Source organism: Amblyomma maculatum, chromosome 3, assembly GCF_055883805.1.
Source record: "Amblyomma maculatum isolate TAMU_Amacu chromosome 3, ASM5588380v1, whole genome shotgun sequence".
Classification (NCBI taxonomy): domain Eukaryota; kingdom Metazoa; phylum Arthropoda; class Arachnida; order Ixodida; family Ixodidae; genus Amblyomma; species Amblyomma maculatum.
In genome coordinates this window covers 131,486,103-131,500,632 of record NC_139346.1, presented here as the reverse complement: position 1 = coordinate 131,500,632, position 14,530 = coordinate 131,486,103, and the positions used below count along the sequence as shown (strand labels likewise).

The window sequence follows — 14,530 nt, the reverse complement described above, 5'->3', positions numbered from 1 at the left end:
CTCCTCCGTGCACGTCTTTTGCGCTGTTTTTCTATCATATTATGTTCATACTTTACATTCGGCTTTAAATTAAACGCAACAGGGAACACCGAAGATCCATAGAAGCAGCGAGCACGTTTGCCGCTGTCACCGCAACCGTGCTGCTTAGTCCATTTGCGGAATGAAGTCAGCCCAGAAAAGAGTTCATTTCTGTGCGGCGAATATTTGCCCGTAGGTTTCCACTACATTGTCCCAATCACGGGACAACAAGGTTGCATGTCAGCAATTTCTTTATATTTGTAGCAGGCAGTTTACAAAAAGGAGGCTGCCTTGACAGCTTCGCTTTGGAATGTCATTCTATACCAATTCCCCCAATACTTATTCTTTTTTTTATACCATAGTTGTGTTAATCCGAACTGAAGCTTTATAAATCAACAAATAAAGATTGGAATGGTTAGCGACCTTATAACAATATTATGCGCTATGAACAACAAGCATGAAGCACAAGCGTTCAGAAACGTTTGGAATGATTATTTTGCCTCAGTCCCCCCCCCCCCCCCCTTCCCCCACCCGCGTACTCAATCTTTATGGCCAATAAGTGCGATTCCGCCCATTGTATATTCGCGTGGTCAATATTATGTTTTAGCATTTCGTCTTTCCTTCTTGAAAACAATTGTTCCACTTCTTTGAGAAGCTCCTGAGCTACATTTCAATCAACGCTTATAATGAGATTCAGTAAATTAAAGTCTGGTAGATTTAATTATTCTTGAAATATATAAACCTATTTCAAATGACAATTTAAATTTCAAAGGATTTCAAGGATGCGCAACCTCGGGGGATATAATGAAGAGGTCGCGAAGTGATCCGCAGGTAATAATCCTCATGCTGGTTGGTTGGTTGGTTTGTGAGGTTTAACGTCCCAAAGCAACTCAAGCTATGAGAGACGCCGTAGTGGAGGACTGGAAATTTCGACCACCTGGGGTTCTTTAACGTGCACTGACATCGTACAGCACACGGGCGCCTTGCTTTTCGCCTCCATCGAAAAGCTGCCGCCGAGGCCGGGATTCGATCCCGCGTCCTTGGGAACAGTAGCCGAGCGCCGTAACCACTGCGCCACCCCGGCGGGGTAATCCTCATGCCTTTAGAAAAAAAAAAAAAAAAAAAAAGACACCATCGCTATGTCGCGAAAAATAAAAAAAAATGCGTCAAGTGCTAAGCGCCTTAAGAAAAGCATTACGTATACAAAAGCTTATTATTTATGAATCGTTCCCCTAACCAATCACGCGGTTAACTCTTCCGTACTACCCATTGGACGGAAAGCTGGCTTCACCTTTAACAGGCGTGCAACGGGAGAAACTCACGCAACTGTTGAGCGAATCGCGGCTCATTGGGGTTGCCGCGTTGCCCTTCTTTTCTCTAAAAGCGCAAATAAAAACAAACATACAGAGAAAATAACAAAACGTGTTGAGCCTTGACCTAGTTGTTTTCAACTGCATCGCCTGTTACGCCTCTTTTCTGCACGCATATTAGCCGCACCATAAGCAAAAATCGATCCGCTTTATTCTTTTTCTTTCAAGCTGCAGTATCCGCTTTCGTACACACTGTCGAGCTTGAATAATCTTTCCGTGGGCTCGCTCAGCGTTTACCGCGCGCGAAATAGTGACTTTGTAGAATACCACACTGACGGTTTCTGACCACTGCCGTGAGACTGAGGTGAACGATTCGAGCAGTCTTCTCGGCCACCCACTAAGTGTGAACTAAAAGGCAATTGTTCGCACGCGTCCAAAAGAATCCGCACGAAAGAGTCGGTATCCTTCACGCCAACTTCTGCGTCAGTCCGCACAGGCTACACACACTTAGAGAGTGTCGCATCGTAACGCAACTCTGATGCGGCGTGCGTTAAAGAGTCAGCGAAGCATCGCTTCTGACCTTTACACTCGTTTCACGGGACCGCCCCACTGCGCCAGTGTCAGTGTCTCCGCGCGCACGCGTGCCGCCTCAACTCCCACGTCTCTCAAAAATAAAGCGCTTAGTTTCCCCCGCAGTCCAGCCGAGCAATAAAGCGCGGCGTTCTAAAGAGAGAAGAAAAAAACAAAGGAAAATGCTCGGGGCGCAGGAAAAGCCCATCGCAGCCAGGCGCACTTACTTCGTCGAGCGCTGTCATCTGCTGCTCGGTGAGGTCTCCTACGCGTCCGCTCATGATGAGGCCGTTCGGGTACCGTCGTCGGTGCCGACAGCGATGCCAGTGGAAGGATCAAGTCTCAGCTCGGACTCACTTCAGTCTGATGTGGTCGCGTTTTGGGCGGCGGTTCAAGGAACGCCGGCCCGTGGTTGCCGAGGTTGTCGACGCTACGACACTTTCTCCATTGCCGTCCCCGCGGCCCCGAAAACACGACTGGCAAAAACGCACAGACGGCGTGGAACCCTCGAGTCACGAACGCGAAACCGCAGAGGAGGGCGAGAACGGCGACGACTGACTACTGCGCATGCGCGAGAAGCAGCGCCCTCTCTCATGCGCTTGGGCGCCGAAGCAACGGAAACCGTGCAACGGTAACGACGATGGAAGCAGACGACCGCAGGATCGAAGTCATTGAGGAGAGTATGGTCATCAGCCGATCGTGCCACAGTCGGGAAAATATTTGAAGCAGGAAACCAGAAGTGTGAAAACAGTCCGCGTGGCTTCCAGGTAGCAATTTAATGCGGCCAGACAAAAAAGAGAAAAACTATTTCGCTACGTGCTGTCTGCACGCCTAATTACTTCATAATAATATTTTTCCTGTCCGTTGTCTTAGTCGGCTAAAAATAAAGTAGAGTTTCAATCCTACAAGGCTGATGTGCTGACGTACGATCACGCAAGATCGTCTTCTCTTTTCTGCAGTCAAGAAAAAATAGCAATAAAAACACTGGCGCAGCGGTCGAACGGCAGGCTATATATAGGTAAACGTTTTGTTTCAAAGCAGGTCTTTTTTTGTCAATCATGTCTTATTTTAGGAAAAAGGGGTGGGGCTCGTTACAACCTGACTTTTTATTGCTATTACGGGACTGAGCCAATCGATACAATATTTTCGCTTAACAATTCAGAAGCTGAGTATCAATAAGCCGTTTCATTTTTTTTTTGTACTGTTTAATAGATATTCACCAGTACAGCCAAGCGATATGCATGCCACCTGCCTGGAATTTAAGGGCAAAAATCATAGGGGGGCATTCCGACTAATAGCTAATGTTTCTCGACACATAGCTACTTCAAAGCAATTTTATGTATTTGTTGCAAGCCATTTTTTTATAATTTGCTGAAATTGGACGTCTTTCAAATAATTCAATGCCGATGTTTCGTCCAAAAGCAGAGGGGAATACGGGGTGCAGTTGTTTCCGGGGGAAGGTCGACAAGGCGTGCATTATTTTTGAATAGGAAGAAATAAAAAAAGGAGCGAAATAAAAGTTTGACAACCTTTCCAGATTTTTTTTAGGGCTTATCTTTATATTCTGTATACAAAGCCCTTCAACACTAAATGTGAGGATAGCTTACTAAGGTTTTCAATCAGCTCCGTGGTTCGTAATATCGGATGTGCAAAAATACCATGACAAGTTGGTTTTATCACAGTACACATTGCTAGAATGGCAGCCTTGCAAGTGGTATCGTCAGTAGAATCAGATGAACGTGTTGTGCCATGTTGCGTCAATGTTTCATTTAGGCTGCTCCATTTCATCAATTTGTAGCGTGAGAGAGACTGTTTGAAGAGATTCCAAAAGAGATTTTTCAGCGTTCGATACCCCGAAACAGAATGCTGATGCTGAAGTTTTATTAATTGGCCCTGTCTTCTACTTTCACGCCCTTCGACTTCGAGAGCCACTCATGCTCTCTGAAGCCATAGATAAGAAAGCTGAATAAATAAGATCTTTTTTTTTTTTTTTTTTTACATTTGCGCTGTACCAGCTTTCACGGAAATATTGTACGCTCTACCGTACATTTAGTATGCACAGACTACCGTGAAGTATAGCACTCTAGAATATCATGTTCCAGAGCGCTATAACTGAAGTATCTTGAGCGGTTTTGAAATGTTGACTCTGTAAAGAATGATTTCAAACACACATTTCGTCAACTCGTCAACGTTCGTTTCTTACAAACGGTTCGATGAAGCGTGAAGAAGAGCGTGTGTTGCAGTTCGAATTTCAGGTATGCGTACAGTCTTTGTCAAAATATACAGCCCAAGGGGTTTGCTTCTAAGTACCCTAAATAGGCTACTGGAAGCAATGCTTGTATATGGAGTTAATCATAGAAAAGAGTGAGGACTACTACACTTTTCGTCTACGAGATTCGGAGCCGTACAGATGCGTAAATAGCTTCGTTACGAGGCATAGAAGCAAAACCCTTGGGCCGTATATTTTTGACAAGGACTACGTCCCGACTCTAGTGTGAGGTCGTTCGGACATGGTTCTCTGTTTTTAACCAGTGATCGCAACGTATTAAGTACCCAAACATAGCATGCGCTTACCTCTCTAAGAGTACTCTGCACAAGCAGCCGAAAATAATTCCCTAGGGTTTAGCGGTCACTTCGTTGCTTCGTGGCGCCATCTCGACGTCTCCGGTTGAACCTTGACGGTGAGAAGCGCGCGCCAAATTTCGTATGCTGCTGGCGAGATGATTTATTTCCATTCGGTCGAGTTGTCCGCCGTCACTCCTAAATGCTAAGGCAATGTTATTATTGCACTCACTAACAGTTTGTTCTCCTCTTTTTTTTTTTTTTTTTTCATTTCATGCGCCAGGGAATGCTTTATATTTAGTTCGTCATTACATGTTCCGCTCTTTTCCCCTTACACCTGCTGCTGTAAAAAGTGAACAAGGGGCAAGGAAAAAGATTCAACCTGCTAGTAACGTCGGTCAGCGGAGCATGGCTATCTTCTTTGCCCCCCGAAATTCTTGTTGTGAAGTTTCCATCCTCGTTGAGCGCACTATATTTATATTTTTATCAACAATTCCATCTCTATCTATTCATTATGTTTCGTCTCCTTCCTACGCTGCTTAGGGAGAAAAATGCTGCACAGGCAAAATATGATCACGAGTGTTCCCTCGTCGGTTTTTCCTGTAACGTACCAGTGTTCTGAAGAGAGATTGCTTTCTTATACAGCAATCCGGTTTAGATTTCGTTACTCATTATATCGAGCTAGCAAATAATGTTTTGTTCTTCACCAATGAGACCGAAATGGGAGAAAAAAACCAAATTTTCACAATTTGAGCGCAACCTAATCAGTGAAGTTGTTCCATATCACTCTCGACATTATTTACCGTTTTCTTAGGGCCTAGGGTTTCGACTCTCATTTCACCTGGCAGCCTGACGTGTTCAAAATAGTTCAGTGGTGAAGGAACAAAAAAGTTAAGGCACAAATGCTTGTAAATGTTACCGGAAATTATTAATGCCAATACGTCTACTTTGATGAGACTAGCATGACCGCTTTCTACACAGTGTAAAACGAAATCCATCATTGTTTGAACTTTATGCGACAGAAGTATTCCTTCTGTATGCACATGCTTTTCAGTACTCGCTTACACTCCTTGTACTGAGGGCTGTCGTGGTGAGGCGAATGTCACCAGCAGTCTGAGTTTCGTACGCACCGCTGTACGCGTGTGAAATAAAGGACAACGTGCGCCAAATAAGCTGACATACACACAATGCCATTCCCTATTTCCCTAGGACATTTTGTGGCTCTGCATCTTTTGTTCTTAGCAAGCCTTTTACAGGTTGCAATTTCGTTTATTTTTAGGACATCGCGCTTTTGTAACAGTACAACTTTGCCGTACGCTAAATCCTTGCCTCCCTACTTCGCACTTTTGATTTTGGGACACCTGTTTCCTCTTTATATCCCTGTTTCTTTTTTTTTTGCCACATTTCTTGACAACCGCCATATCTTTACTTCCTGCCTCTCTCTTTTTCTCCGCCAAACTCTTGATGCATCACCATCTCCCCCAAGCTTGTTTTTATGAATAAGGTATAAAGTAGGAAAAATAATACAAGCGAGCAAATTGATGTTTTTTTTTTTTTTTCTGCCTGCCCGGCTGGCATTTTAGTTTTTCGTATTGGCTATAGCTACGCAGGGCATGCTGCGAACAAGACGCACTGAGGCATATATTTAAGCTTTTTGCCCGGAAGTCAAACAGAATTGCGAAATACGTGCGTGCTTGACTGGCGATGACAAATAAAGCAAAAACGGCAGGAAAGTGGTGGACCGGAGAAAAGATGATCAGCTTTGAGAGCCATCCCCAGTTGTTACTTTGTGCACGAGTCTGCCAAAAATATGAGCTTGCGCCACTTTATACGAAAGTTGATTCAAGATGCTCACATGTATTCTTCATTGATCCAAAGCATTTGCTCAGATTGGAAACTTCCCTGTTGTAACATCAAAAAAAAAAAAAAAAAAAAAACGTACGTTTCCGTTTGCCCTTTTCAAATGAACTGCTAAAGGATAATAAATGTAGCGTTGTTTTATACCATCGACTTTTCGGTCAATACTATTTTCACGCGCCTACGTCATTTTGATATATAATTTCAGCGCACGTGTGTTCGAAGGATAGATGACTGCGCATTACGCAGTTCCCAAACTCAAAGCCACTGATACTGTACGTAGCAGAGGAGATAAAATAAAAATGAACATAACTTTTGCCTAACTGCCAACGCCGAAATCAGCAAAAGCAGTAAGGTCAGGAAGACAGACTGAGTCAAGGCACTGGGTGCCAGCAAGTTTACTGAAAAATACATTTAAATGTACTTATATATATATATATATATATATATATATATATATATATATATATATATATATATATATATATATATATAGGCGTGCTATAAATTAACTTCAAACAGGGCACTTATTTTGACAGCTTCTCTATATGTTTCGCAGTTTTCAACACTCACTTCCAGGTTTGAAAGAAAATTTTATCTGCCGTAATGGGCACGCCACATTGTCTCCTTTCTTTTTTTTTTTTTTATTATTGAACCGCCCCAGCAATGCCTTTCACGTGTGCTTCCAAAGAATTTTGCTTGTTCAGCACCTTATCTCGTTGAACCTGTCGTTCTGTATTAACACTGCCTTCCTTTGCAAAGTCGGATAGAACGGTTAAAATGACGTTCCATATAAAGAGCATCGGTGATCGTACAGGGCTCAAAAATTGCACAAGTGTCTTCTTAAAATTGATAAGTGGCTTGCACTTGGATTGATTTATTGATTTATTTCGTGCACTCAGCGAACACTTCATTTTTACTGGAACGTCGACTAGGACCACTTGTTCAGAGCTCGCTTGAAAGCAGGGCAGTGGTGAATGGGTCAGTGCGTGAGCCGTCTTACGCAGTCTTGTTGACAGAGTGCGCTGCAACCTCTTCCACGGCGCGTATCGTTCTGGTGTGATCGCGTGCATATTGGTCGCCTCTCCTGAAATTCTTGTAATAACTGCAAGAGACACAACAAGAAGACATTTAACGTTGCGACCTTGAATCAGACAAGACGAAGCGCTTTTGTGTACTTGCACCTTCGTATTGATTTAGCTAGATGATGTTTGAGGCATTAACGTTTACCAGGATCCCCCCCCCCCCGTTGGACCTCTAGTGAGCGCACAACCGGCAACAGTCCCACGGACTGACGTTCTAGACGAAGTAGAAGGGATAGCCCCGGATACATATCCGCTCTTATTAAGCACCGGATAACTCATTAATGCATTCACTTATTCCCGTATTCGGTTAAGCTCATTTTGCTAAATTATTTATATACGGTCGATTTAATATTACTGGACCACGAAGGTGATCGCTAAAAATCCAGCTAAACGGCTTGATAGCGTCACAAAACGAAGTGCCCCATTGCTCGCTTTAATAATAATAATAATAATAATAATAATAATAATAATAATAATAATAATAATAATAATAATAATAATAATAATAATAATAATAATAATAATAATAATAATAATAATAATAATAATAATAATTCGCTCACAGGAAAGGAAAGGCTCAGTATATGTCACACTTGTTCTGTGCGCACCTGAACCGCACTGTAAGGGAAGGGAGGAAGGTGAGAGTGAAAGGAGAAGAGAAAGGGGTGCCGTGTGGAGGGTTCACTTTTTTCTTTGAATTTTACCTCTTGTGCTTCCGGATAACTTTTCCTGGCTATGCAGCCACAGCTACAGAGCCTAAACGCTTCAGCACACAGCACAGCAGAATCGATTCCCTTCAGAAATTTCGCGGATAGGGCTCTGGAATATTAAACCATTACGGGATTATTGACATTATTATTACATCAAGATTATACTACAATACAAGCCATTACAGCGTTAGTGTAGTGCGTTTCAAATCATTACATTGCGAACTGTAAATGCGATGGCGGCGCCATCTCTCGGGAATCCCGTGAAACATACGTCAGCTGCCACTGCTGCGCTTACACGCCGGTTTCTGTGTGCTTTTACAAAGCATTTGTTGCAGCTATTTAATATATTCATTAAACGCAAATTTACGTTTACTCAGTGGTGTAAGGAAACATATTCCTGCATCGCTGGCAGCTGTAAAACTATTATGCTATTACTTGAAGTGAAGGCAGAACTGCAACTGAAACCATAACGGATATGCCAGAACGACTTCGTGTAGTAACACCGGGACGGAAGCTCCACTTCCGTAGGCTTGGCTGCATAGCCAAATAAGTTGCCCGGGAGTGAATACAGAGCACCCATTGTGATCAGAGAAAGACAGAGATGAAAACGTTGACAGGCGCATTTAGGAACAAGAAATTGAAAAAAAATAAATAATCTGCCATCCCATCCTACCTTTGACGAGCGTTCTTTCTGTCTGCAGTCCAGCTCCCCTGGCAAGCCTTTAAAAGATATCACTTTGATGACGTTTCAAGAATCCTAGAGCACACATACCAAGCATCGGACTGTTTCTCTTCTTACCTCAACCTGGTCTGCGAACTTCAGGTAGTCCTCTGGCGTTTTCGCATTAAATGCAGCCAAAACCTAAAGAATAAAAAAATATTTTCTAATGATGACCATCTTTTTGAGAAATATAAACATGGGCTTGAAAGGCACCAGCTACTTTCCTTTAAGTTCATCGAGCTGGCACGTCAAGAGACTGCAGGTACAGGGGATGAATAGTGGCACGCCTGGTGCATTACCTCGAAAAGCGTAGCAGCGAAACGAAGAGCAAGTGGTTTCATGAGACATAGATTGTGCAGTATCTCCGGTACATAAGAAAACAGCGTTATGGCGGAGCGAATGAAGAAAGATGGAAGATGGTAGTGATGAAGATTCGTCTTAAAGGAACAGTTTGACCATCTTGGGTTCCTGAACGTCCATTGACATGGCATAATACACGCGTGGTATACTGAAAGTCACATGAGTGGGATTTTAAGGACCTCATGCGTGAGTTACACACACCTTATCCTCTCGCAGATGCGGATCCAGGAGTCCAACATGTGAGTTCTTGAAACGCAGCTATAAAACGAGATGTTAAATCCCTCGCACCGAGAAGAAGGAAAAGAACGCCATCTCGTTTCAGCTCGCTCAGCTCTCACACCAAAGACTTCTGGATGAAACGTGCTCCTGGATGGATTTAGGCGCTGTCCTTGCCTACCTGAAAATGCTCCCTTGGCAGATTGCAGAACGCGCGTCATATTCAGGCTGCAGACATAACAGCACATTATGCTACGGCTTAAGGGTTCTACTTAAGCTGAGGACAACTCAGAGGGCTATATGGAACAAAAAATGGTGGGGGTAACATTAAGAGATAGGAAGCGTGCAGAGTGGGCCAGAGAAATAACTCAAGTTACTGACATTCTAGTGGAAATTAAGAAGAAGAAATGGACATGGGCAGGACATGCAGTGCGAAGAGAGGATAACCGATGGTCGCTTAGGGTAACAAACTGGATTTCAAGGGAAGGATAGCGTAGCAGGCGCAGGCAGACATTTAGGTGGGCGGATGAGGTTAAGAAGTTCACAGGCGTCAAGTGGATGCAGCTAGCACAGAACCGGGTTAATTGGAGAAATATGGGAGAGGCCTTCGCCCTGCAGTGGGTATAGTCAGGCTGATGATGATGATGATGATGATGATGATGATGATGATGCTACGGCCGAGACCATGGCATGGCCCGAAGCCTCACCACGGTGTGTTTAGGTCATGATCCAAGCGTGAATAGTGTAATAAAAAAAAATCTTCATCAGGAATGATAGTATAAAGCACTGATTACGGAGATAACAGAATCCCGTTCGGTGTCACGTGCTGCACTTGAAGTCATCTCGTTCACCTGATATGCACATATAAAAAGTCCAGGCCTGATTGGTAAGGGATATGTGTGCCGGGAAGAGTGCACACGCTATAGTGTTCAGCCATATTGAAGTTGCAGAAGTGGGCCTTGTATCTATCTACCTATGCTGTCCCTTTATGTATCAATGTAAAAAATATACTTCCGAACATGTCTGAATTCAACGAAATTTCGGAGAATGCATTGCTTATTCTAGTAGCAGGTACGAGCGTAGCTTTTATGACGCACGCATTGATTATATGAAACGTATGGCTGTACCAACACTTCGCTGGTATTTCAGCGTCTGTGGTAACAGCATTTATCTACTCTTACGGTTTTGTGCATCTAATTTTGTGGTCCTGCTGATTGAGATGCATGTTTTTTCCGCTGGGTGAGAAAACAATGTTCTGGCACGGCACGTTTTTCAACAGGGCAGTTTTTGTTCCACCAAATCTCAAGTCCATTAAAAAAAATTGCCTTCAAAGACTCGCTCAACTTCCCAGCAGCCTACACTCTCCGCTAGTGATAAAGCAGGTGTGAGTGCCCTGTCCGAAATCCCGCTCGCTACGCAGTTCTCTGAAGAGCGGAGACTCGCATTGTCGCTGCTACCAGAACGCCAGTGGGAAATAGGAAAGGATTAGCTCAAACTGGAAGACTTTTTTAACGTACACGTGGCCCATTTAACTTGCGTAACAACAAGAACATCTGGCGCGTACAAGGAATGACGGGCGCCATTGCTTTTACATCGCGAAGTTGTGAGGTGAGAGAAATCGTTTACCTCTTCCTTTCTATCCTCGTTTTTGTAGATGCAGTCATAGGCTTCTCTGATCTGTTGAGCAGAGTAGAAAATAAGAAAACGTTTTCTTTACCGAAGCAAGAAGCGACCGTTCAAATTGATGTAGATATTCGCTGAGCCGTAGTTGCACTCGCTTCCCGAGTTGTGCTCGTCTTTGCTGCAGTTTTAGAATAAAATATTTAATTGGGTTGAACTTCGGTTTATGTTTATCGGGGGTCTTATGCTCCCAATTTGAATGTCTCAGTAAAAGAAATGCATTCAGCTGGAGCTGGATGCACGTCCTGTCTTAAACGTTTTTGAGGATAATCAGCACATATATCTATGTGGATTCATCATATTGAAGGCTTGCGATTTCTCTGGTGTCATGCTGGTCTGCATATTAAGAAAGAAGACCGGTTCAGTTTAGTCCGTTCATTTATTTCTTGTTAAAGTTTGTTAAAAGTTGCAATTAATTTTTGCCCTCTGTACGGCTGTGTTCTGCCATGTTCTCGGGCAAGGTGCGAATTGGCAGCTTTTACACAACGCCACTCTGTTGCAAGTGCATGCCAATACGCAGTAGGTGGTGGAATGTATAGGTTTCTATTTTTCTTTTACTGTATCTGTTATTCATTTTTCAGACTGCTATTACGCAAATTGGCTAAATATGCTGCTTTAGGGACGTTTGACAACTTCACAATATTGTTGTACTTCGTTTTGTTCCGTGGTGTCCATATTTACTTTGAAAGATGCCACAATACTGCGGCACAAAATTCGCGCCAAGTGCGGGGAAAACTTCAGCACGCAGCATAGCCCGCATTATGCATGCGTTAGAAATGCACTGATACAAGCACAACTCAAAACCACTCACACGGAATGACAAACGGCCCCCATGTTAGCGCCAGCCTTTAACCGATAGTTCTCGCGACTGTATACCACCGTGTTACGCTGTTTGCTTCACTGACCCACCATGTTTCAATGCCCTTCTCCAACCACCCGTTACACCTTACGTGGAGCGCTTGATTCGGTTCGGTTAGCGCGGAAGACGACCAGTTATCTCTTATTCATCAGGCCGTCGTCAACATCCTCGGAGGTTGCTGGGATAAAGTTACTTCCACCTAATTCTTCCCATCTATGGCACAAGTGCGAGAGCTGTTCGTTATATCTCAATCGCTGCAGATGAAGGTGGTACTTACTGACTGAGCTGGAACGCATCCGTATTCAGGTGCCTTGCGGAACGCTTTGAAAGCCAGACATCCTGCGGCGAGTACTCGGACTCTCTCATTCACTCCCTCCGGCAGCTAACAGGGTGGGGACAAAGTGATAGCGAAAAATAAAGTGGGATTAGGAGGCGAAAAAAACAACAACTGCTGTGTGGTTTTAACATCTGAGGGTGGGACTTTGACGTATTTAGTGAAGTTGTTGACCGATTAAAGAAAACAGGAAATTTAGGCTTCGCCTCTGAGGTATAAGCAAATAATTCCTGTTCTCAGATTGATTAAATCATTAATTTAGCGAGCCACGGGGTCTCATGCTCATCTGTTTTCGAAAGCAACGTTAGAAATATCCCTTATATGAAGGAGAGAAATTGTAACGCATCCCTTATGGGTCTATATGATACATCCTTATACTGCCTAGAATGTAACCAAGTAAGAACGGACCGAGCCAAAAAAAAAGAGCCCCACAGAAAATTTGTTTCACAGCAGAATTTCTGTGCTGTTCTTGACCATAAACCTGTTGGACATACATAAATTTCTGTAGTTCACCCTACTTTTTGTGTCGTTACAAAAAAGTACTATACAATTGCCGGCTACAGAAAAGCACTACAAAAAGAACTATAATACTACCACAAATTACTGCGCAATTATAGAAATGTCTGTTGCTACGACAAAACGACAAAATATATTGTAGCATTTTTGACTGTTCCGTACATTTCTTTTTGATCGGGAGGTTCAAATCTGGAGAGAAGGATAATGTTTCCTTTCGATTTCCACAGTATGCAGCCCTAGCTAGTTGTTGCCTCTTACGACGCATGTAACCGATCGCTGTCAAGCTGTTAGCGACCTCAAAGAGATCCAGCGCAGATGGAAACAAAGAGAAAGTTGTCACAGGCCATGTGACTTCCCTGACAAGGTTGACGCCTTTAAAACCGATTGCTCGCACAAATAGGACTAGGTGGCCGCGTATCTGAGTTTCTTATTTTTCATTTAATAACTCACAATGCCAAAAACTTTCCCAGAACATCACCGAGGGGAATTTCTGAGTCTCCTAACGTTGCTTTTATGAGTCCTTGCTCGCGTACACGAACTTTGCAACTTAGTTACTAATCTATTATTAATTAATTTTTGCCTCTTTCTATTGATACGTGCCCATCTGCGTTGAGTAGTAAGCTATTACAATATGTGGAAGACCACACGACGTAAGTATAATGCTCGGTTTAACTGTCCAGATGGAACACGCTTGAGTGGCTCAGGGGCGGTGTGGCTTACTTGGCCCTAAAGAGTATCAAAGGGTTTGATTTTCCCACCAAACAGAAGTAGCCAGAGTTGGCAGCTCCCTGCAACTCAATCATGTCATGTGTTCCATGACGTCACACAATCCTTCGACCAATCAGTGCCCGGCTTTATCACCTGCCAACTATAACCTGGCGGTAACACTGTCCTGCTTTTTCGCTCGCAGTGGCAATGCCGACAACGGCGGCTGCGCAGTTGCTGCAGAAAAAAAGAAAAGCCGTTTATAGACCGCTTTTTAAAGAGTAATAAATTCTCGTTTCTTTGACATTGGCGTTCAATCTATATAGAATGAAGCTAGACCTAATTTCCAACATCATCTCATGATGCGTTGCGATGAGCGTTCAGCCACTACATGAACTATGCATCCTCCCAATTAACTAAAGCCAATCATCTCTTCGTTTACCGGATGCTAGCACCAAGTCGCAGAGGGTCAATGCCATCAAGAGGTCGACGAGGACGTGCAGGTTTCGTTTAGGAGGACCAGTGGCGCCGAGCAAGCACCGCTGTCTACGTAAAGGTTGTATTTGAAAAGTAGATATTTTGTACAAAGCCTTGCTACCACTGAAATTAAAGTGGCTGAAATGCTGTCTCCCGAAATTACAAACTCACAGAAAGCTTTGAGGTAAACTCCGCGAGAAATGAAAGTGTCCGTAGAGCAAGAATTACGTATGAAAAATCAGAAACAATGCACTTTGATACCTTAGACAAACAGTTTCAAGCGAGGTCCTCTTATTTGTCTGAAGTAAGGCAGGAATACATTACATGTATCGACCGTAAAGAACGAAGGCTTGTCGACAGGAAGAATCCTGCATTCATGTATAATTAGTACGTGAACGCAGGATTAGTTTCTTTCGGTTTGGTTGCTTTACTTTCGAAAAATATTTCTTTCGGAATGATTTTGGACATTTCTTAATATTTATCCAATTTTTTCAAATGTTTCGACAACAACAACCATAAAGTTTCGCTGCTGGAACGTGAGCAATATGGC

At 43.3% G+C, this 14,530-nt stretch overlaps 1 protein-coding gene across 1 annotated transcript in view; it reads right to left on the bottom strand.

The window, feature by feature from the left end:
• The window catches only part of LOC146196043 (SEC14-like protein 2), a 96,054-nt gene extending 93,875 nt beyond the window's left edge, over positions 1–2,179 (bottom strand). The window contains exon 1 of the mRNA XM_084596322.1: positions 2,126–2,179. Coding sequence (XP_084452448.1) covers positions 2,126–2,179 — 54 coding nt within the window. The remainder of the gene's footprint in view (positions 1–2,125) is intronic.
• Positions 2,180–14,530: the final 12,351 nt, after the last annotated feature.